At 46.5% G+C, this 25,230-nt stretch overlaps 1 protein-coding gene across 9 annotated transcripts in view; it reads right to left on the bottom strand.

The window, feature by feature from the left end:
• Positions 1–25,230, bottom strand: part of TMEM40 (transmembrane protein 40) — a 44,271-nt gene that overhangs the window by 7,138 nt on the left and 11,903 nt on the right. For 5 of the 9 annotated variants that reach the window (XM_043887005.1, XM_043887004.1, XM_043887006.1 and 2 more), the window contains 3 exons: positions 7,154–7,225; positions 6,133–6,276; positions 3,036–3,125 (listed from right to left, as the gene is read on the bottom strand). In XM_043887005.1, the coding sequence (XP_043742940.1) occupies positions 3,036–3,125; positions 6,133–6,276; positions 7,154–7,217 (298 nt within the window). In that variant the 5' untranslated portion in view covers positions 7,218–7,225. Of the gene's footprint in view, positions 1–3,035; positions 3,126–6,132; positions 6,277–7,153; positions 7,226–25,121; positions 25,223–25,230 lie in introns of those variants that run through there. The other 4 variants (XM_043887008.1, XM_043887009.1, XM_043887003.1 and 1 more) reach the window with 3 other exon arrangements.

Raw genomic sequence — 25,230 nt, 5'->3', positions numbered from 1 at the left:
GGAATGTTAGGCCCATAAATCAAGGTAAATTGGAAGTGGTCAAACAGGAGATGGCAAGAGTGAACGTCGACACCTTAGGAATCAGTGAACTAAAATGGACTCAAATGGATGAATTTAACTCAGATGACCATCATATCTATTACTGTGGGCAAGAATCCCTTAGAATAAATGGAGTAGCCCTTATAGTCAACAAAAAAGTCCGAAACGCATTACTTCAGTGCAATCTCAAAAATGACAGAATGATCTCTGTTCGTTTCCAAGGCAAACCATTGAATATCACAGTAATCCAAGTCTAGGCCCCAACCACTAATGCTGAAGAAGCTGAACCAGTTCTATGAAGACTTACAAGACCTTCTAGAATAACACCAAGAAAGATGTCCTTTTCATCATAGGGGACTGGAATGCAAAAGTAGGAAGTCAAGAGATACCTGGAGTAACAGGCAAGTTTGGCCTTGGAGTACAAAATGAAGCAGGGCAAAGGCTGATGGAGTTTTGCCAAGAGAACGCACTGGTCATGGCAAACACCCTCTTCTAACAACACACAACACAAGAGATGACTATACACATGGACATCACCAGATGGTCAACACCGAAATCAGATTGATTATATTCTTTGTAGCCGAAGATGGAGAAGCTCTATACAGTCAGCAAAAACCGCAAAAACCCGGAGCTGACTGCGGCTCAGATCATGAACTCCTTATTGCCAAATTCAGACTTAAATAGAAGAAAGTAGGGAAAACCAGTAGGCCATTCAGGTATTACCTAAATCAAATCTCCTACAGTTATACAGTAGAAGTGACAAACAGATTCAGGGGATTAGAGCTGATAGACAGAGTGCCTGAAGAACTATGGACGGAGGTTTGTGACATTGTACAGAAGGCAGTGATCAAGACCATCCCCAAGAAAAGAAATGCTAAAAGGCAAAATGGTTGTCTGAGGAGGCTTTACAAATAGCTGAGAAAAGAAGAGAAGCTAAAGGCAAAGGAGAAAAGGAAAGACATACGCATCTGAATGCAGAGTTCCAAAGAATAGCAAGGAGAGATAAGAAAGCCTTTCTCAGTGATCAATGCAAAGAAATAGAGCAAAACAATAGAATGAAAAAGACTAGAGATCTCTTCAAGAAAATTAGATACCAAGGGAACATTTCCTGCAAAGATGGGCACAATAAAGGACAGAAGTGGTATGGACCTAACAGAAGCAGAAGATATTAAGAAGAGGTGGCAAGACTACATAGAAGAACTATATAAAAAAGATCTTAATGACCCAGATAACCACGATAGTGTGATCACTCACCTACGGCCAGACATCCTGGAGTCTGAAGTCAAGTGGGCCTTATGAAGCATCACTACAAACAAAGCTAGTGGAGGTAATTGAATTCCAGCTGAGCTATTTCAAGTCCTAAAAGTTGATGCTGTTAAAGTGCTGCACTCCATATGCCAGCAAGTTTGGAAAACTCAGCCATGGCCACAGGATTGGAAAAGTTCAGTTTTCATTCCAATCCCAAAGAAAGGCAATGCCAAAGAATGTTCAAACTACCGCACAATTGTACTCATCTCACACGCTAGCAAAGTAATGCTCAAAATTCTCCAAGCAAGGCTTCAACAGTACATGAACTAAGAACTTCCAGATGTTCAAGCTGGATTTAGAAAAAGCAGAGGAACCAGAGATCAAATTGCCAACATCCACTGGATCATCGAAAAAGCAAGAGCGTTCCAGAAAAACATCTATTTCTGCTTTATTGACTACGCCAAGGCCTTTGACTGTGTGGATCACAACAAACTATGGAAACTTCTTAGAGATGGGAATACCTGCCTCCTGAGAAATCTGTACGAAGGTCAAGAAACAACAGATAGAACTGCACATGGAACAAGAATGGTTCCAAATTGGGAAAGGAGTACGTCAAGGCTGTATATTGTTACCCTGCTTATTTAACTTATACGCAGAGAACATCATGCAAAATGCAGGGTTGGATGAAGCACAAGCTGGAATCAAGACTGCTGGGAGAAATATCAACAACCTCAGATATGCAGATGACACCACCCTTATGGTAGAAAGTGAAGAGGAACTAAAAAGCCTCTTGATGAAAGTGAAAGAGGAGAGTGAAAAAGCTGACTTAAAACTCAACTTTCAAAACACTAAGATCATGGCATCTGGTCCCATCACTTCATGGCAAATAGATGGGGAAACAATGGAAACAGTGACAGACTTTATTTTGGGGGGCTCCAAAATAACTGTTGTAGATTGTGACTGTAGATGGTGACTGTAGCCATGAAATTAAAAGACATTTACTCTTTGGAAGAAAAGCTATGACCAACCTAGACAGCATATTAAAAAGCAGAGACATGACTTTGCCAACAAAGGTCCATCTAGTCAAAGCCATGGTTTTTCCAGTAGTCATGTATAGATGTGAGAGCTGGACCATAAAGAAGGCTGAGTGCCAAATAATTCATGCTTTTGAACTGTGGTGTTGGAGAAGACTCTTGAGAGTCCCTTGGACTGCAAAGAGATCCAACCATTCCATCCTAAATGAGATCAGTCCTGAATATTCACTGGAGGGACTGATGCCAAAGCTGAAACTCCAACTTTGGCCACCTGATGCAAAGAGCTGACTCATTTGAAAAGACCCTGGGGCTGGGAAAGATTGGAAGGGGACGACAGAGGATGAGATGGTTGGATGGCATCACTGACTCAATGGACATGAGTTTGAGTAAACTCCGGGAGTTGGTGATGGACAGGGAGGCCTGGTGTGCTGCAGTCCATGGGGTCGCAAAGAGCGACTGAGCAACTGAACTGAACTGATATGAGATCAAACCAACCCTATGATTTGAATTTCTCTTTTTCGCTTTAGAGATGGATGAAGACCAGAGCTCTGACCACGACAGGGTGGAGCATCGCTGATCTGTGCTGCTGCTGTTGGACATTAGGCTGTTTCTGTGACTGCCCTACTATAAACAATGCTGTAAGGAACATCTTCACACAGACACACTCAGTTCCACTGAGCGGACAAAGGAGAAATGGTGAGGCCTGCTGCCTACCGGGTGAGCCGCCCCTGCGGGGGAGTCCAGCCCCCTGGCTGTGCCGACGTTCTCTGGTTACGCGGGGGTGCTGGTCCTCATCACTGTTCTCTGCAGGGAATAAACACACGCTGTAGGAGAACCTCAGCCTGGACTGAGCTGGAAATACTTCCTTCTGGTGTTGGTTCTTGGAATTTAGTTTATGTGAACAGAGTGGTCTGGGGGAAAGGAGTCTGCTTTGAGGGCTGGGGGATAGGAACTGTCACAAACTTTCTGTGTGACCTTGAACAAATCACTTACTATTTCTATTATGACTTTCATGATGATAAGGCAAGGCCCACAAGGCACTTATGAGGTGCATTTGCTCGTGCTTGGTCTCCCACCTGGAACGCCCTTCCACTTGCTCCCTTATCCTGAAGTTAAGCTGGGATAACACCTCCTGTAGAGGGGCTTTTCTAGTTGTCCCAGCACACCGTCTTGCCCACCTTCCCTAGCAGGTGGGATCTTAGTTCCTCAACCAGGAATCAAGCCTGTGCTCCCTGCATCCCTGCATTGGAAGCGCTGAGTCCTAAGCACTGGACTACCAAGGAAGTCCCTCCTCTGGGGTTTCTATAGTGTCAGCTGTCCGAGCCTGACACAGTGGGCATGAGGGTCCATGGTGCTATTCATCCCTCCAACCACCTTGTGTTCTTGAAGGACAAGGCAGGGCATCACTGTCCTAAGGTTGCCCAGCCTGGTGCAGGAACTTGATCAAGCCTTGAAGAATGACTGAGTCATCTGCACTCTTGGATCAGTCAGCATTCCAAGGATTCAGGCCTAGGAGTTTCTGGCTTCGGGTCCAGGGGACTCCCTTTCCCTTGGGATGATTAACAGAGCCCCAGCAGTCCTAATGTCCCGCACTGTGCTTGGCGCAGGGCTTCCCTCGTAGCTCAGTTGGTAAAGAGTCTGCCTGCAATGCAGGAGACCTGGGTTTGATTCCTGGGTCAGGAAGATTACCTGGAGAAGGAAATGGCAACCCACTCCAGTGTTCTTGCCTGGACAGTCCCATGGACAGAGGAGCAGGTTTACAGTCTATGGGGTCGCAAGAGTCGGACATGACTGAGCAACTAAACACACACAGTGTTTGGGAAACTTCCGGTCTATCACGGATAAAGTTTTAAATTTCAGGAAAGGAAGCTAACTGTGCTTACAAATCAGTGCATATGTGATCTCAGCTAGGAACGGGAAGTACATCAAGATAACAATGGGGGGCCTTCCTGGTGGTCCAGTGACTGACTCTGCATTGCCGGTTCAGGGAGCCTGGGTTTGATCCCTGGTCAGGGAACTAGATCCCACATGCCACCATAACTAAGACTTGGTGCAGCTAAATATTTTTAATAAGATAACAGTAATAGTATTTATCTCAGAAGATAAGATTTTGAGAGGCTTCTATTTTCTTCTTTTCTGTATTTTATAAACATTAATCAATGTCCCCCAAAGGCTTTTTCATCACTTTTTGCAAAATATCAAAGAATACAGAAAATAAGAAAACAAAAATTACCCCAAATTCTATCCAACAGGGATGACCTCCGTTCATACGCAAACAAAAATTATTTTAGCTTTCTCCATGATATATTCATAATATATAATCTTTAAAAGTTGTTCAAGGATTGTTTTTTATTTTCCATTATGATTTATTACAGGATATTGAATATAGTTCCCTATCCATAATTTTTAATAAAAGGTATTATAGAATTGTATGCTGTCTAGAATGAGGATAATTTTTCTACGTGCTAATTCAATTGTTTAAAAAATAAACTTGAGCAGAAAAAAATCACAGTTAGTTGCTGGTCCCCCCAGTAACCATCACAGAGCCTGGCACATGGTTGATGTTCAATAAATATTTATTGATGGGCATTCCCTGGCAGTCCAGTGGTTAGGACTCCATGCTTTCACTGCAGAGGGCCTGGGTTTGATCCCTAGACAGGAGCTTAAGATCCCACGAGCCGTGCAGTGTGGACAAAAAATATATATACATATACAATTTAATATATATTGAATAAATGTACGGAGATACACTAATATGTGTTTTGTGATTATCTAACAGAACAAAGGATGTTTTTCTTTCTTCTTGCTTCTTCTTTATATATTTCACATTTTCTATAATGTGCCCATGTGTAATCTTTTACAATAAAAAAGTTTTAATTAAAAAATAATAGGCTGCATTAAGAACAAATAGATATGTAGGGAGAGTGGTGTTGGATGCCAGACTCTGAGTTAGGGTCCTTTGTGTGGAGGGGGCTTGGGGGCAGCTGGGAGACACTCAGGCTCCGGGCCCTGAAGACGAATGGTCTGTCTCAGTCTGAAGAACGCTCAGGGTCTGAGATAGAGTGACAGGCCACCAGGGCAGGCTCAGAGACCAGGATCCTGAATGTCAGTCTGTCTTGATGGTTCCAGGACTCTGTGTTTGTTTTCCTGATGCTTTCTCTTAGTGCCCGGAGAAGGAAGTGGCAACCCACTCCAGTATTCTTGCCTGGAGAATCCCATGGACAGAGGAGCCTGGCGGGCTACAGTCTATGGAATTGCAAAAGAGTCGGACACGACTGAGCAACTAAATGATAATAACAATAAATCCTATGAGATAATAAATTTTGTTATGGTCTCCATCTGATGGATGAGGACCCCAGGGCACACAGGTTTAAGCAATTTACCCAAGGACACAAAGCTGTTAGTGGTAAAGAAAGCGTGTGAACCCAGGCAGGCTGCTGGAACACACACTTGCATTGCCTCTTGTTCCAAAGTGCTCCTAGGAAACTAAGATGTTCCTTGACATGAGATGCAGTCACTTGAGGGGCTATGTGGGAAACACAAAAGAATAGTTGCTAATATATTATGGAATAACATGGCAAAATGCTTAGGATAAGATAGGGAAGACATTGTAAACTGAGGACAAAATTGTCTATGTGGGAGTTATAACTGTATAAGTCATGTGTATGGAGAGGCAGGCTCAGGAAGGGAATGTGGAAAACTGGAACTGCAATACCGAGGTGGGAGAGGACAGGAGATTGTTTTTTCCATGTAAATGCTTGTCTTCAATGATATTTTAGTAGATATGTATTTAATTAAGTCATTGCTTTACCTGAGGAAGAGGACGAGGAGGACGAGGAGGACGAGGAGGACGAGGAGGAGGATGATGAAGAGGAGGAAGACTTGTCTCTCTCATCTTGTCCTTGAGAAACGAGTCTGGCCTCCTGGTCTTGCTTGTGGAAATTCGTCTCTCCATCTGGGAGGCACATGTAGTTAAGGAGGAGTATTTCCTGCCCTTCCCACCCCAGGGACCACCCAGGCCTTCCCAGGGGTCTACATGGACTTGGGGATCCAGGAGTGGCTGGATTCTCTGGGGTACTCTTCCCAAACCCCTAGGGCCCATGGGAGGTGCAGGAGATCAGGGCTCTTGGAGGCTCCAGAGGCTCTAAGAAGGCCAGAAACAGACATTTCTCTGAATATGGAGCCCACAGAGGGGCTTCTAAGCCCGTCATCCTTTCCAAGAGACCACTACACCATGTAGGTGGTGGTGGTTTAGTTGCTCAGTTGTGTCCGACTTTTTTTCCACTGCATGGACTGTAGCCCACCAGGCTCCTCTGTCCATGGGATTTTTCAGGCAACAATGCTGGAGTGATTTGCCATTTCCTTCTCTAGGGGATCTTCCTGACCCAGGGATCAAACCCTCATCTCCTGTATTGCAGGTGGATTCTTTACTGCTGAGTCACCAGGGAAGCCCACACAGCAGAACAGTTGCCAATTTAAAATTCTCTGTAAATTACAGAGCAAGTGGGATCCAATCAAGCCCTAAACCTTTCCATTCTGGGGCCATGCGGTACCCCTCCCCTCTTCTGGGGACTCTCCCTAATGCCAGTCCAAGCTCCCAGAGCCTCTGCGATTTGGGGGAGCAACAGGGGTTCCCACTGCTAGAGAGTGCTGGGGGACAGACTGGACCAAGCACATGCATGTGCAAGTGCATAAAATCACTACTTCTCTAGAGGTTTCAACTGTAACTTGGGCCATTCATTGACATGAGCTGAGCAGGGTCTTCTGTTCCAGCCACTGCTGGACTCTCCTTCCCATGCAGCTTTGCCCAGAGGGTTAGAGAGCAAACATACAGTCTAGATCTTCTGATTCTCCATGAACTCGACTGTGGTCTTGAAGGGATCCTGAAGTCTCCATGGCTTTCCCTGGAGGAAGTGGTTAATATTACCTTAGTTAATATCCTTAATATATAAAGAGCTTGGCAAATAAATAAGAAAAATACAAACACCCAATATTCAAAGGTACAAGAAGAACAATTTATAAAAACAGAAATACAAAAATAGGGACACCTGAGTAATGATCAACTTTTGATACTATTAAAAACTTATTTTTTAAATAGGCTTTAGTTTTTAGAGCAGCTCACAGCAAAACTGTTTTTCTCTACTTCTTTGTGTTGTTCACTTAAGAAGGCTTTCTTATGCTTCCTTGCTATTGTCTGGAACTCTGCATTCATTTGGGTGTACCTTTCAAATTGTGGTGCTGGAGAACACTCCTGAGAGTTCCTTGGACTGCAAGAAGATCAAACCAGTCAATTCTAAAGGAAATCAACCCTGAATATTCATTGGAAGGATTGATGTTGAAGCTGAAGCTTCAATACATTGGCCACTTAATGTGAAGAGCCAATTCATTGGAAAAGACGTGATGCTGGGAAAGATTGATGGCAGGAGGAGATGGGGTGATAAAGAGTGAGATGGTTGGATGGCATCATGAACTCAAAAGACATGAGCTTGAGCAAACTTCGGGAGATAGTAAAGGATAGGGAAGCCTGGCACACTGCAGTCCACTGGGTCTCAAGGAATTGGATACAACTTGGTGACTAAACAGCAACAAACAACAATACACAAAAATTAAATGGAGGGTACAAAGATTGCCCATATACCCTCTGTTTCTAAACATGTACAGCCTCTCCCTGTTATCGACATCCTCCATTTAGAGAACTTATTTTTTTAGGTGTGATATTTAAGTTGAGGTTATATTTATTTAAAATATCCTTCAGGACTTCTCTGGCGGTCCAGTGGATAAGAACCCACCTGCCAATGCAGGGGACACAGGCTGATCCCTGATCCGGGAAGATTCCACAGGCTGTGGGACAACTAAGCCCATGTGCCACAACTACTGGAGCCTGAAAACCTACAGCCCATGCTTCACAACAAGAGAAGCCACCGTAATCGGAAACCCACACACCACAAAAAAGAGGAGCACCCACACAGCATCTAAAGACCCAGCACAGCCAAAAATAATTAAAATATCCTTCAATTTAGAGATAAACACTGAAATATTTATGATGAAATTGTATGATGTCTGGGCCATGCTTCAAAATAACCTGATTATCTGAATAAGGGAGTTGGAGGGCATGGTGGGGGGGAATCCAAATACAACAACAGGACAAGTTAATAACTGTTGGAGCTATATCAAAATATAATTCCCTAGAGGTCCACATATATAAATATATATAGTTATCTCTGAGACCTTATATACACATACAGTTGTCTCTGAGTGGTAGCATTATGGGTAATTTTAGTTTCTCATTTTCACTTTGAATTTTCTAAATTTTTAACAGTACTGCTTTTGTTACAATAAAATAACAACTTTTTTTTATAACTTAAAATGTTATATGCTACCTTACATCAGTATAGTACTAAGCAGTTTTACAAAGGGTTTATATGTTCATAATTCCACCTGAGCCAGATCACAAACCAATCTGGAGAGAATTGGGATTACTTCACATTTGAATTATAGTTTCTAGATAATAAAACTTTGCAAAAGATTGTCGCATTTAACCTTTACTAGAACCCTGCAAGGTAAATCTTATCATCCTCTCTTTACAGAGGAGGAAACTGAGACTCAAAGAGATGAAGTAACTTGAGACTCCAGAACCCACATTTTGTTTAATGCAACCCCAAACATTGGTCTGGAGCCCAAAACTGCTCAAAGGCCATCATGCAGTCAGGCCCTGCTGGAATACCTGTTGGGATTACAGACATAAGTGGTGAAAGCCAGGGCAGGAAGCAGGCACTTGGAGCTGCAGAATGAGATTTGGGAACCTGTTCCTTCAGGACACCACACCCTGTGCTTTCCTGAAGTTTTGAGTGGGTGCTGGTGGTAACTCGAAGACAGCCTTCAAGTGAGGCCCTGAGAAGGCTGGACGTGTGGCCTCAGAAAATCTAAACAGCTAACATCAGTGAGCTGGTGCCCTTCTCTAGAGGAAATATATGGAGCTGCCATGGTTGGGCTGCCCCCTCAAAGCCTTGATTTTAGCTGGGCACATGGCCATCCAGCCAAGGACAATATTTCCCAGCATCCCTGGAGGCTAGATTTGGCCAAGGGACCATATGACTCAGGTTCCTGCTGATAGACTGAGAGTGGATGGGAACTGTGCAGTGGGGAGCTGACAAGATGTTCTGTGGTTCTGGGGGGGAAATACACACACAAACACATACACACATACATCTGCAATACATTTTACTGATGTAAAGAATGGATGGGGGGGTAAATTAGGAATTTGGGATTAACAGATACACACCGCTGTACGTAAAATAAACAACGACCTACTGTATAGCACAGAAAACTATATTCAATATCTTATAATAACCTCTAATGGAAAAGAATCTAAACGAGAATAGCTATAAATGCACATGTATAACTGAATCACTTTGCTGTTCACCTGAAACACTGCAAATCAACTATATTTCAAGAAAAAAAAACAATAAAAAATTTAAAAGAATGCATAGCACACAAATAATAAAAATAAGGTCCTCTGTATTGTGAATTTCATATACAACAAGTAGAATGTAATGCCTACAGTTTTGAGGTTTAATCTGCATTATTCACATTTGCTTGACCACTTTCTTAAATTCAGACAATCAACAAAGCAAACTGTAAAGTTCTGATTTGTATAGGTTACTGATTTCTGTGATATAAGCACTCCCACTGGCTGATATCGACGTGATGTCACTGAATGCAAAGCTGGGAAGAGGTGGGCAGTGGAACACAAATAGCATTGTGCAGTGTTTCCACCATATACATAGAACCTGCGAAAACCTCAAGTGTCCATGTAACAGCAGAATGTAGTAAAATACATTAGGAAGTGATACATTTTAAGTACTTATTAGCCTTGCTTGTTGTAGGATTTAGTTAATTTATAGAATTTAATTTAATTTAAAACTGGTTGTGTTTAACAACCTGCTCCCCAAATTCCTAAAGATTTTACAATAGGTTCTTGCGTGTGGGAATCCGGTTTCAGTTCTGGGCTCCTAAACTTCTGCAACTTCCACTTCCTCCTTTCTGCTTTTTGTATGCTGGTCTGCGGTGGGGGGCCAACCTCCGTCACACAAGCCAAGTCAACACCCCAGGGAAGCCCTGAGCAATGAGGCAAAGGAACCTGGGCCCCACAAGGCCTTGGGCTTAGAGCTGCCTGCCCACCTGGACCTACCTCTGGCTGACCACGTGCACAGGGAATCAGCTTCTCTCTTCTCTGAGACTGGGATTCGGTATTTGTTACAGCATCTTAGCCAAGCTGTGCTGGCTTTGTTCTGGAGACCCCTACCCCACCCCATTTCTTCTCCTCCCAGGTTTGAATCTAGGGATTCAACTCTGACAGGAGTAGATTCACTTCTCTCTGACTAGCTTGGACCCGGGTCTCAACCTCCAAACTCCTCACATTTGGGGCCAATGCTCCTTTGCCAGCGTACATGTTGTATGGCGTTTAGCATCCTCCCCACTAGATGCAGGGAGCACCCCACCCCGCCCCAGTTGTGACAGTCAAAACGTCACCACACATTGCCAAGTGTCTCCTGGGGGTAAAAATCATGCCTACTTGGGAACTGCTGGTCTACAGAACCTACTTTATTATTATTTTTAACGGAACCTACTTTAAAAATATGTGTATTTTATTTATTTGGCTGCACTGGGTCTTACTTGCGGCCCGTGGGATCTTTGGTTGCCGTGTGTGGGATCTAGCTCCCTGCCTGACCAGGGATAGAATCTGAGCCCCCTGCATTGGGAGCATGGAGCCTTAGCCCCTGGACCACCAGGGAAGTCCCCAAGAGAAAGCACTCTTTAAAAAATGTTTGTTGTTGTTTAATCACTCAGTTGTGTCTGATTCTCTGCGACCCTAAGGACTGTAGCCCACCAGCCTCCTTTGTCCATGGGATTCTCCAGGCAAGAATACTGGAGTGGGTTGCCATTTCCTTCTCCAGGGGATCTTCCCGACCCAGGGATCAAATCCAAGTCTCTTGTGTTGGCAAGTGGATTCTTAATCACTGAGCCACCGGGAAGCCCTAAAAATTCTTTTCAATTTAATTAAAAATTTTTATTGAGGTATAATGCTCCTATAACATTATATTAGTTTCAGGGGCAAAACATAATGATTCTATGTTTGTAAATGCTGTAAAATGATCACCACACTAAGTCCAGTTAGCCTCTGTCACCTTACGTAGTTAAACAAAAATTTTCTCTTGTGATGAGAAATTTTAACGTCTATCCCCTGAGCAACTTTACAATATGCAACAGAGTATTTTGAACTAATAGCCTCCATGCTGTACATCACACTCCCAGAACTTTTTTATTGTATAACTAGAAGTTTGTAGCTTTTGACCCCCTTCATCCATTCCCACCCACCCTCCACCTCTGGCAACCACCAATCTCTTTTCTGTACCTATGAATTCATGGGGGTTTTGTTTGTCTTGGGTAGAGAATCTACTTTTAATCCACTACAAGACCTAGACAAGGCAGCATCTTTCCCCGTGCCTCAGAGCTGGACAGCCTGGGTGTGAACCCTGACCCTTGTAGCTGTGGGATTCCGGGCCAGTGACTTAACTTCTTGTGGACCTTAGGTTCCTCATCTGCAAAATGAGGACAATAATAGTGCTTACCTCATAGTGTATTGTTGTGAGAATGGCATGAGTTAAAACCCACAGAGCACTCAGAACAATGCCTGGTATAGAGCAGGGAGTGAATAAATGCCAGCTGAGATGACAATCGTTACTATGATGCGGGCAGCAAGAAGACGGCATGGGCTGTGTGGAGCAGGGTTCAACCTCACTTCCATCACTTGTGCACGGGATGACCCTGGCCGGGTGGTCCCCTTCTCCAAGTTCTAGTTACCTCTAGAACTGTGATGGTAGCACCTTAGAGAAGAAAGCCGGCCAGTGCCTGCCCGAAGGAGGGCTCCATAGGCATGAGTTCCCTCTTCCATAGACCTCCTATGACCCTTGGGCATTTGGGGTCCAGCCCCAGTCCCTCCCATCTCCCATCTCCTAGACGCCAGGCTCCATTACCCTTTTCTGGAATAAAAATTCCCATTTCTCAGGGCAGAATTCAGCTCAGCATTAGGAAGTCACTAGCCAATAAAATGAACTGATATCTAGGTATGAATGACTGATGACCATGAGCCCTGGGGTGTATCTATATTTTGAAGAGGATTCTTTGTACAGAGCAGGTGTCCAGTACATCTCAGAGGCTGAGATCATCTCTCATGGTGGAATTTCAGGGGGAAGAAGAGACTCAGAGCTGTATGTGGGCAAGTGAGCTACTGGATGATGCCAAACATGTCAACAGTTCGCCAAGCTGGTCCTACCTCTTGCCTGCTTTAGCTGTCTTGCTCATGTGGTAGCCCTTGGGCACACTCACACTTGCAGGCCCCCAGACCTCCACTGAGGCCAGTCTTTCTTGTCGCCAAAATTGTACATGACTTTCCAGGCACAGCACAAATACCACCTCGCTCATGAATCCTCTACTGATGGGGTCTAACCAGAAACCACCCTCCTTACCCCCATCCCCTTAATCCTTCTGCCTGCCATCACCCCTGGACTTCCTTCTTGTTAACAAAACTGAACTCTGTTCCTCCATATCAAGTAGATGGGCTTCCCTGGTGGCTCAGATGGTAAAGAATCTGCCTGCAATGTGGGAGACCTGGGTTCAAACTCTGGATTGGGAAGATTCCCCCAGAGAAGGAAGTGGCAACCCACTCCAGTATTCTTGCCTGGAGAATTCCATGTTCAGAGGAGCTTGGCCGGCTACAGTCCATGGGGTCTCAAAGAGTCAGACATGACTGAGAAACTAACACTTTGGGTTTCACAGGTGGTGTTGGTGATAAAGAACCCATTTCCCAATGCAGGAGACATAAGAGACAGGGGTTTGACCCCTGGGTTGGGAAGCTCCCCTGAAGGAGGGAATGGCAACCCACTCCAGTATTCTGGAGGTACTGGAGTGGGTACCCAGTACCCAGTACCATTCTCTGTCCAGAATCCCATGGACAGAGGAGCATGTCAGGCTACAGCCCGTGGGGTCATAGAGTTGGACATGACTGAAGCAAGTGAAAAAGAGGGCTTAATACTCAACATTCAAAAAACAAAGAACACGGCATCTGCTCACAACACTTCATGGCAAATAGATGGGGAAACAATGGTAACAGTGGCAGACTTTATTTTCTTGGGCTTCAAAATCACTGCAGATGGTGACTGCAGCCATGAAATTAAAAGATGCTTGCTCCTTGGAAGAAAAGCTATGACAAACTTAGGCAGTATATTAAAAAGCAGAGACATTACTTTGCCAACAAAGTCCATCTAGTCAAAACTATGGTTTTTCCAGTAGTCATGTATGGATGTGAGAGTTGGACCATAAAGAAAGCTGAGTACTGAAGAATTGATGCTTTTGAACTGTGGTGTTGGAAGAGACTCTTGAGAGTCCCTTGGACAGCAAGGAAATCCAACCAGTTAATCCTAAAGGAAATCAGTCCTGAATATTCATTGGAAGGACTGATACTGACACTGAAGGTCCAATACTTTGGCCTCCTGATGCAAAGAACTGACTCACTGGAAAAGACCCTGACACTGGGAAAGATTGAAGGGGGGAGGAGAAGGGGACGACAGAGGATGAGATGGTTGGATGTCATCACCGACTTGATGGACATGAGTTTGAGCAAGCTCTGGGAGCTGGTGATGGACAGGCAAGCCTGGTGTGCTGCAATCCATGGGGTCACAGAGAGTCAGACACGACTGAGTGACTGAACTGAACTGAACTGAAGTGACTTAGCATGCAAGCATGCAACAAGTAGATACTTGTTTCCCCTGTGGGGAGTGGCCATATGATCCAGTTTTGGCCAAAAAGAAGTGAAAAGTCTGATGGGATTTTGGGAAGGAGTTTTGCTTCTCCTGACAAAAGAGGCCAACAGTACTGGTGCTGTGTCTTGCCTCTCCTTTCTTTCTCGAATGTGATGGCAGGAGCCACAGTGGCAATTCTGTGACCTTGAGGGAAACCCAAAGTTAATGCAGGGACATTGAGCTGCTGAGCCCTTGACAGCAGCAGCCTGCTTTCTAGTTATTTAAGAAAAACAAACCCTGTTTTATTTAAGCCTCGTTAGTCAGGAGTCTCAACATTTGTAGCTGAAAACAATTCTGACTGATATATTTTCCTCCCCTACCTTCATACATTAATTGAGTATTGACTGTTTGCTTAGGCTAGGGTGATGGCACTAGAGGTAAAGAACCCGCCTGCCAATGCAGAAAACATAAGAGACACGAGTTTGATCCCCGGGTTGGGAAGATCCCCTGGAGGAGGGCATGGCAACCCACTCCAGTATTCTGGGCTGGAAAATCCCATGGACAGAGGAGCCTGGCAGGCCACAATCCATACGGTCACAAAGAGTCAGACACAACTGAGCAACTTAGTACACAGTACATATTATGTGCTAGCAACCAGGGATACCATGGTGAATAAGTTGTATCCTTGTCTTCAAGGTATTTCATAGTAGATGGAGGGTGGGGGTGGAGGAGGGGTGGTAGTCCCATGGGAACCCAGGGGCCAAATCACACCAGGGTCAGTCAGAGCTCCTGAAGAAGGGAATGCTGAAGGAGAGCTTGGAGGGGCCAGAAGGAGCAGTGTACAAAGGCACAGAGTCGAGGGGCCTTGGCCCACATGGGAAACAGTTGGCAGGAAGCAGCTCCAAAGAAGGACACGATCTGGGGGAGGCCTAGGGGGCACATTGCTCTCCTGAGCCTACGCTAGCCGTGTCTTATTTCAGCATCTTCCTTCTCGAGGCCCTGACTTGCTGCACAACTGCTGGAGCCACTGTTCCTATTCACTTTCTGATCCCTGCTCAGGGCCTAGGAGAGGGTCTGACACGCCCAGGGTGAGTCTCCTGCACTAGATCACTAACCAGCCAGGGAAGGGATTACAGCTGATTCATCTCTGTGTCACCTGCGCCCTGCACAAGGCCTGGCAGAAAACAAAAATGATGACATGGATGATGATGAAGACAGTAACAAGCAAGTGCTTCCTATCTGTTAGGCAAGGATCTGAGCACACGACACATGTGCCTCACGTCCGCCTCACCACAGCTCTATCAGGGCCCACCACGCTTGTGCCCACTTTACACGTAAGAACCTGGAGGCAAAGAGAGGCTAAGAAACTTGACCGGGGAGCTAGTAAGTGGTTGAGCAAGGGTAGTTGCTTAGTCCATGTTGATGCCGGCAGCTCTTCCCAGGCCTCTGTCATTAGCAGAGGGAAAGAAGCCACTGACAGTCATTGGAGTGTTATGCAAACGACACCAGCTTGGCTTCTATTGACACTTAGCCCACTGGAGCCCTGAGCAAGTGTCCCCAGAACCCAAGGAACTTCCTCAACCAGTTTTCAGGACACTGAAATGGACAGGAGGGGAAACAGAACGCTCATGGAGGCAGGACCTGAGGGAGCCCTGTTTCTCCTCTTTATGTCCTTACTCATCCCTCCTTGGCCCATATTCCTCAATAAGAAAGGATAAGCAGAACTGTAAAGGTGTAAAACCCTTATATCAGTGTGCAGGGCGAGGCTTAAAACAAAAGGACAGTGTACTAGGGGTGGGACATCAAACAGAGGGATTGATGCCAGGGGCTTCTGAAAGTCAAGTTCACAGCCTATGACCTCTTTTGAACCAAGATGGAGCACAGGGAGTTGATACAGGAGAAGTGAAGGAAGAAGAAAGCAGAGAGAGGAGAGAGCACATGGTGTGATCCCAGAGGCATGACATAGGGGGTCTCAGTTCCGCGAACAGGGATCAAACCCATGCTCCCTGTAGCAGTAGCGTGGAGTCTTAACCACTGGACTACCAGGGAGTTCCCAGTACCCAGGATCTCATTTCACACACACTACTCTTATTTTATGCAGGAAGAAACCGAGGTTCAGAGAGACAAATGACTTCTTCAAGGTCTCCCAGCTTACAGATGGACTCGCATCCATTCCCTTCCCTAACATGACGCCCCATTCCCCGGTCCTGGTTAGAGGCCTGCAGGCTTCTCTCGTTCAGGTGCCTGCCCTCATTCTGAGGCTGGTCCAACAAGGACATGCAATACTTAGCATTTTCCTCTGCAAACCCCAGCCCTGCTGAGTCACCGGTGGTGCCAGGGCCGCTGCACCCACAGGCTTTGTTAAACTGGATTTCCATTTCAGTTCAGCCCAGATTTTCTAAGCTTCCGCTATTATAAGGGTGGGAAGGACAGTAAGGGGAGCCTTTACAGCTTCACAGCGCCTTCCCCGCCCAGCTAGGGTGGGGCATCGCCTTCCCCGCCCAGCTAGGGTGGGGCATCGGTGTCTGAGCTAACAGATGGGGAAACTGGGAATGGAGAGGAACTTGCACAGGATTACATAGCGATTCAGGGGCAAGGCTGGCTCCAGAACCCTGTCTCCCAATTCACGGGTTGCTTATCTTCCTCAGGTGTCCCACCTTGGAGGAGAGGGCTGACTAAGACTGAGTTGGATTTTTTAAAAGTCTTTATTTATTTGTCTGTGCCAGGTCTTAGATGCAGCACACAGGATGTTCAATCTTCATGGCAGCACGCGGGTTCTTTAGTTGCGGCCTATGGGATCTAGTTCCCTGACCAGAGATTGAATCCTGGCCCCTACATGGGGAGCATGGAGTCTTAGCCACTGGAGCACCAGGGAGGTCCCTGCAGTTGGATTTGCAATAATGGCCAGAGTGGGAGGAAGGTTGAGTGGAAGGGGTGGGCGGCAGCGGGGAGGTGATGGGGTAGGAATCCCATGAGGTTGGGGAATCCTGGGCCTTGAAAGCTCAGCTAATGACCAACTTTTTCCGCAGGTGGACTGTAACGTCGTGCCTTGGGGCCACCAATGGTGGGCCAGCTCAGTTAAACATGCACAGGGCAGGAGATGGGATTGAAGGGATGCTGGGAGCAGAAATAACAGCTGGGAGGGGAACACAGCCAACAGAGGGGTGGACTGTTCTGGCCCACCTGGCGTCAAAGCCCCTTCTGGTGACAGGCGAGAGCACATGGTGTGATCCCAGAGGTACGGCTTGAGGGATGTCAGTTCCCCAAACAGGGATCAAACCCACACCCCTTGTAGCAGAAGCACAAAGTCTTAACCACTGGACTAACAGGGCATTCTCAGTACTCAAGATCTTACCTCACGCCTGCTAGTCTTAGCCCAGGAGCAAGTCACAGCCCTGGATGATCTCCTCTGGCTGCTCAAGTCACCCCAGACAAGCCCACGCCCTAACGTCAATCACATCCCTCCAGGCAGACGCAGCTCCAGGACAAGCATGTGGGGGTTCTTGAGGGGTGACTGCCCTCCACCCAGGCTAGACTCTCAGCCTCTTCCTCCCAGGGATTTGACTTGTGACGAGCATGAGTGACACAGAGCTCTCAATCAGCTGGCGCTGCTCTGCCTTGCCACAGGGCCCTCTCGTTTCTGCTCCTGGGTACCATCTTCTCCGTGGTCAGCTTCCTCACATGCACCCTCTGTTCTGTGAGACACCCATATCCTCCCAAAGAAGCCCTTTTATGGTAGCCTGAGGTGGTTTCTGTTACTTGCAGCCAAAGCACTTGAGTTGAGACAAGTGTGTGTGTGTGTGTGTGTGTGTGTGTGTGTGTGTGTGTGTGTGTGTGGCGGGGTGGTGGGGGAGGTTCGGGGGGTTTGTTCTGAAAGGGTAGGCAGAGCAAAGTGGGGCTTGCCGGGGTGGCTGGGCCAGGGTGGGATGGGCAGGGCCCCTGAGACCCCCACACCATATGAGGTATTTTGTCACAACTCCAGGCTGGGTTGGGGACCTCCTGGGTCTCCCCATCATGGTAACCATCCAAGCCAGTTGTCTTAAAGACCTTGCCCTCGAGACCTGTACACTTGCTGAGAACAGAGACCATCCTGGAGCTGGTTCAGCTCCTGTCTGGTTTTCTATTGCTTCTGTAACAAACTCCCACAAACTCAGTGGCTGGAAGCAACCCATGGTTAGCATCTCACCATTCTGTAGGCTGGAAGTCTAGCACTGGTTCACCAGGCTAAAATCAAGTTGTCCACTGGGCTGCCTGCCTTTCTGGAGGCCCAAGGGGAACACCCATTTCCTTGCTGCTGCTTTTTCTCCTTCCTCTCCCGGCTCCGACTTTGTCCAGCTTCTATAGGCCACTCACATTCCTTGGCTAGTGGCTCTTCTTCCATTTTCAAAGCCAGCAATGTCAGGGCAAGTCCTCACGCTGCACTGTTCTGACCTCTTCAGCCTCCCTCTTCCACCCTTAGGGACTCTTGTGATGACACTGGGCCCCACTCAGACCACCCATGATCATCCCATATGTTAAGGTTAGCAGATGAGCAACCTCAATTCCATGTGCAATGTTATTCCCCTTTGCCACATAAACTAACAGGGTCTCAGATTCCAGAGATTAGAACACAAGCATCTTTGGGGATCATCACTCTGCCTACCACATTCTTCCCCCGACCCAGTGCCTGGCTCAGCCCAGAGCTTTCAGAAGCCAAACATCTTCCTTCCGAGCTTCTCTGACTCCATCATCCTTCTGGGCCCTCAAGCTCCAAACGCAGGAAGGATGACCCAGCTCCTTCCTCTCTGGCCAGCCAAAGCCCAAGCCTGTCCGATTTTACCTTCAAGAGGAACTGGTTTCTCCACTCCCACTGCCTTCTTCCCAAGAGATCCTACAAGGGCAGTGAAGGCTTTGGAGCCAGTCGTTATTGTGTACCCATCCCTGTCCCTTTGCTGCTCAGCTTCTGTAAATGGGGTATTAATATCTCTCCCCCCAAGTGTTGTGGGGATTGAAGGATATCATGCCCACAACAAGCCCAGAATACTGTCACCCAGTAAATGAGAGTTTCCCCTTCCTTCCCCATGCTCAACATCTCCCAAACTTGGCTAATGGTCAGATGTCCCTGGGGGGCACTGTTGGTAGTGCAGATCCCCCAACTCCCTCACTCTGAGGGTCTGATGTTCAGAGCAAGGTTAGGGATAGGGTGCAGCTCAGAGAAATCTGTATCTTTAACAAAGGCAACACATGCTAGGCAGACTGTGGTCCACTCAGATAGCCAGAATCTCTCCCCTGAATGTTATGATCATCTCCCAACAGGCTTACCTGCATCTGGCCTCCTTCTTCCAAACAAGTTGCTGGGTTGCCCTGGGTTTCTGTTCCCTCATACATAAAAGTTGCACACTACAAGGTTCTTCCAGCTCTGACATTCTAGGAAACTAATGTTCTGCTTCTGTTAAAGCCTTCAAGGTTCATCCACTCAATCAGCAAAGGCACTCAGGGTTGATATGACGTGCCTAAAGGCCCAGAACAGTACATTCTAAAAGTAAGTTACAAAATGGCATCTAATGGGGCCCTTAAAATACTCCAAGAAAAAATGGATTTTATCTTCAAAGAAGTTTGGGCAATGCTGCTTTCCGTAGGCTCCAATAGGAGCTGCACAAGGTGCAGTTGTATATGAAAGGCTCTGAGAAGGCCTGCAGGAGAGAAAGCTCTTTCAGTCTAGTTAATCTGATCCTTTCTAAGACTACACAAGAGCACAGTCTTTTCTCCTAGAATGTGGCTCCATGTCTTTTGGCACAGTGTTGGAAAATGTCATCTGCTCCAATCCCTGCCATGACTGGGGCCAGTCTTTTCATCCTGGCATCCAGGCCAGGGCACTCCCACTGGCTAATCTGGACAGTGTCAACTTCTGGCGTCCAGGGTTTTGTCCGCCCTTCAAGCACGACAGTTGGGGAACGGAATGAATTAGGAACAGACCCTGGCAAGCAGGGGCTTGGAACAGAAATGGTGTTTTCAGAGCTCCGGATCCCATGGTATGGGTGGAAAATTCTCTTGGTGCCCGCAGGGCAGGGGTTGGGAGGAAACTGAGTCAGCTGTTGTGAGACTGAGGGCCTGGCTGGGCCCTGCCACCAACCCCTGGGCACATTGCTTCTCTTCTCTAGGCCCTTTTTTCTCATCTCTGACACAGAAAATAATGTCACTCACTGAGGGATTTGGAGCTCACCTGGGGCTGTGGATAAGACAGTACACGGTAAAATGATCTCACTACTAGAAAAGACCCTGATGCTGGGAAAGACTGAAGGTAAAAGAAGAAGGGGTCAACAGAGGATGAGATGGCTGGGTGGCATTATTGACTGAACAGACATGAGTTTGAGCAAACTCCAGGAGATAGTGGAGGACAGGGAAGCCTGGCATGCTGCAGTCCATGGGGTTGCAGAGTTGGACATGACAAAGCAAAGATAACACAGCCTTTGTTTATATTAATAGAAGCACAGAGACCATGGTGAGAAAGGTGACCTCTACATTACCATCTCCTATCTTAAGGCTCAATCTTGGGTCTTGAACAGAAGAGAGTCTGGACAAATCAAGATAATTCAGAGGATGAGGACGGTGAGGAAACTACATCCAAGAGAACTGGATGAAGGACCGGGTGTGTTAGTCGCTCAGCCATGTCTGACTTGCTCAGCCTAAGGATGAGCACTGCATAAACAGACCTGGTCATTGTCCCCAGGTCTCTGCAGGGCTCCTCCAAGATAGGGGGCCCAGGTGGGACTGTGAGCTCAGAGGGAGCAGTCAGGATCTTAGGGAGTCACCAAGGCAGATGCCAGCTCAATATATGGAAGAACTGTCTAAAAATGATAGCTGCTTCAGGTGGTCACGAGCACCCCACATGAGAGGTGGCAAGCTGAAGCGTGGCAGTGGTGGGCTTAGATGTCCTTAGCTCAAAACCTGTTAGTCTCTCAAATAATAATCTCCAAAGCACAGGAAGGACATATCAGTTCATCTATTACTACTTAAGTTTTAAAAAATTTAATTTATCTATTCTTGGCTTTGCTGGCTCTTTGTTGCTGTGCAGGCTTTTTTCCAGTTGCAGCAAGTGGAGGCTACTCTCTAGTTGTGGCACACAGGCTTCGTATTGCAGTGGCTTTTCTTGTTGCAGAGTACAGGCTATAAGGTACACAGGCTTCAGTAACTGTGACTTCCAGACTCTCAACCACAGGCTCAATAGGGCTTAGTTGCAATGAAGCATATGGAATCTTCCCAGATCAGGGATCGAACCTGTGTCTCCTGCATTGGCAGATGGATTCTTCACCACTGAGTCACCAGTGAAGCCCTACTTCTACTTCACTTTTAGCTAAAAATAGTTAAGAGTACATAGTTCAACTCTGATGTGCACCCTTGGCCATATATCAGACACCCAACGCCATGTCCACTAAGTGGGGTCCCTAGAGGCCAGTAGGGAAGCCCACAGTGCAGACAGGTCTGCTGTGGCCACATCTTCCATCCCTCCATGGTCAGCCTATTGCCCTATGTTGCCCTATACTGCCGTGTCGTGGTGGTGGGTTAGGATCACACAACGCAGCTTTAACTGAATCAGCCCCTGTAGTGTGGACGAGTGGCTTCAAAGAGTCCCTGTCAAGAAACCACGGAAGGAGACAGTGCTAATCCAGAAAGTACAAGCCAGACACAGGAAAAGTGTGGAAGAGACCCACCACTGCTCCTAGTTCAAGTCCTATAGCAGGCACCCTAATGTTGAAAATAATGAACAGGATCTCACACACATATACTGTTGCTGACTGAAATCATAATAAGAAAACTCCTTGAAAAGTGAACTTCCATTCACTATTGTTGGTGATGGAAAGTCACTCTGTATAATATAGTATAGTATATTCAGAGATATTAACTAATGGTTAATATCTTGAGATATTAACTAATGGTTGCAGTACCTGTATATGACAAACCTAGACAGCGTATTAAAAAGCAGAGACATCACTTTGCCAACAAAGTTCAGTATAGTCAAAGTTATGGTTTTTCTAGTAGTCACATATGGATGTGAGAGTTGAAACATAAAGAAGGCTGAGTGCTGAAGAATTGATGCTTTTGAATTGTGGTGCTAGAGAAGAAGACTGTTTAGAGTCCCTTGGACTGCAAGGAGATCAAACGAGTTAATGGTAAAGGAAATCAACCCTGAGAATATTCATTGGAAAGACTGATGCTGAAGTTGAAGTTCCAATACTTTGGCTATCTAAAGCAAAGAGCTGACTCATTGGAAAAGACCCTCATGCTGGAAAAGATTGAAGGCAAAAGGAGAAAGGGGCAACAGAGGATGAGATGGTTAGATAGTATCACTGACTCAATGGATGTGAACTTGGAGGAAATTCCAGGAGATAGTGAAGGACAGGGAAGCCTGGTGTACTGCAGTCTATGGGGCAAAGAGATGGACACGACTGAGCAACTGAACAACAACAACAACTTGTATATAATTTCTAAATCTATAAATATATATATGTGTTGGGGGTGCCTAAACATTTTTCTTGGGCAGAGGGCATTATCAAAAAGTCTGATGAACACTGCTCCGGATTCTTAGGCCCAGCTAGACACTAGGGGATGCTATTCCTTGTTTAGGTTGGGGGTCTAATTAGACTTGTTTCAGATTTAGGAACAAAAAAATTAGTGAGAACTGTGCTCCCAAGTAAACTTTTTTGAGGTTCACAACAACAACCACAATGTTTGAAAATTAATGGGAAGAAACCAAAAACTGAAAAGATTTTCCATGGCTCTGACCCTCCAAGGTGGGTGTCTTATTAAACAGCCAGAGCTAGGTCAGGCTCCTCTTTCTCATTCTCTCATCCCAGATGCTCTCAGTTTCTCTGTCTTCTCTCTCTCTCTTTTTATCTTTTCCCAGCAGTATCTCACATTCTCTCTCTCTCTTTCTCTCTCTCTCTCTCACACACACACACACACACACACACACACAATTGGCAACAGCAAAGACCAGACAAAAGGCATCCAGAGCAGGAGAAAGAGCTTGCTGCCTCTTGAATGTTGGACAGACCCGGACTCACTTCCCACTTCTACAGACCACTAACTGTGAGATCACTGCAAGTCTCCCCCAGTCTCAGAGCCTCAGAATTTCCCCTGGAACAGGCACATCTACAACTCAACAATAACATGACAACCCAATTTCAAGATAGCCAAAGGCTTTCAACAGACATTTCTCTAAAGAAGATGTACAAATTGACAACAGCATATGGAAAGATGCTTGACATCATTAGTTATTATAGAAGTGAAAATCAAAACCACAATGAGATACCACTTCACACCTGCCAGGATGGCTAAAATATGAAATACAAACAACAAGTTTTGGGGAGGATGTGGAAAATTTGGAGACCTGACATATTGTTGGTGGGAATGTAAAATGGTGCAGCTAGTTTGGAAAACAGTTTGAATTCCTCACTATGTTACACACAGTTTCACCATAGGACCCAGCGAGTCCTCTGTATTATATCCAAGAGAATTGACAGCCTATGTACACACAATGACTTGTACATGAATGTCCACAGCAGCATTATTCATAATAGCCAAAAAGTGGCAACAACCCAAATGTCCATCAACTGATGGATGAATAAACCAGACGTGATATCATCATACAATACAAGATTCTTCAACTATAGTGAGGAATGAAGTGCTGACACACGCTAAAACATGCATAAACCTTGAAAACATTATGCTCAGAGAAAGAAGCCAGTCAGAAGAGAGCCCCTATTGTATGATTCCATTTACATGAAATGTCCAGAATAAGCAGATCCATAGAAACAGCAAGTGGATTAGTGGTTGCCAGGGAGAAGGGGACAAGGCGAGTGACTGCTAGAGGGTATGGGGTTTATTTGGGGAGGATAAAAATGTTCTAAATTAGACAGTGGTGAATAAACTGAAACACACTTTCTTCACAACTTGGTGAATAAACTGAAAACCACTGATGTGCACACTTTAAAAAAGGTGAATTTTATGGCATGTGAATGATATCTCCATAAAGTTATTTAATTTTTTTTTTGAAAAAAGAGAACTTCCCACATAGAGCTGTTATGAAAATGAAAGAAGGCCTTCATCAGCGATGACCAGCAGGGTCCCCAGTCCTGGTATGTGGCCATCACGTGGGAGACGGTGCCCTAAGAGGGTGACCTGGCAACTATCTCAAAGCACAAGGACCCTAGTTTTTCAGAAGGCTGCGCCAGCCCAAATTCAGGGAGACGGGGAGAAAGGAGGGGGTTCATTAGTATAGATCTGCTTGGACTCCAAACAGGACAAACACACCCTCCTGACGTGACTTTTCTCTCAGTTTCTAAACAAACCAGGTCAAAATGATAAGCCCCAGACCATAATCTTTCCCGTCCCCAGTGAAAGGAAAAATGGGCTGGCTTCCGGCCCAAAAGCCGACTCCCAGGAGAGAAGCCAGGATGCTCTACGCACAGATGAGGAGACTGGGGCTCCCTCTCGGCCGCACCCCCGGCCCTCCCCCGCCCCGTTGAGCTTCTGACAGCAGCGGGGCTCCCCCCTCCCCCAGCTCTCCGTTCAGTACTTTTTCCTCAAAGATGCCTTCGAGCCTCGAGGCCAGGGCAGCTTCTGCGGGGAAGGGGAGGGCGTGTGTGAGAAAACACCCGCCAAAGCTGTGGGTCCCACGAGGGCGGAGGGGGGCAAAGCCTTCCGAGAGTTAGTCAGAGCCTTCACCTCACAAATGGGGAAGCTGAGGTCGTAAGGTTTCTGAAGGCCCCGCAGAGCAAGTTAGCGACAGACCCGGAGTGGACCGGCGGGACCCTCCCAGCACCGGGGAGAACTTCATTCTCCACTGACTCTCCAGAGGAGACGGAGGCGCTCATCTGACTAAGAAACCACTGAGTGGGACTCAAATTCAGGTCCGCCGGGAACCACAGAATGTCAGGCCTGCTGAAGAGCTTCTTTCTCCCCAAAACTCCGAAAAAAATCCCCCCACCCCGCCCCTCAGGCGCCCCGTGGCCCTTACCTGAGCTCCGGAGGCAGGTGCGCGCTGGAGGCGAGGCGAGCGTGGACTGCGGGTGCCGGCGGAGGGGCGGGGGAGGGGGGCGGAGAGGTGGCCCCGCCCCCTGGCGAAG

Source organism: Cervus elaphus, chromosome 24, assembly GCF_910594005.1.
Source record: "Cervus elaphus chromosome 24, mCerEla1.1, whole genome shotgun sequence".
Taxonomy (NCBI): Eukaryota; Metazoa; Chordata; class Mammalia; order Artiodactyla; family Cervidae; genus Cervus; species Cervus elaphus.
The sequence above is the reverse complement of the archived record's forward strand: the minus strand, read 5'-3'. Positions and strand labels throughout refer to the sequence as shown.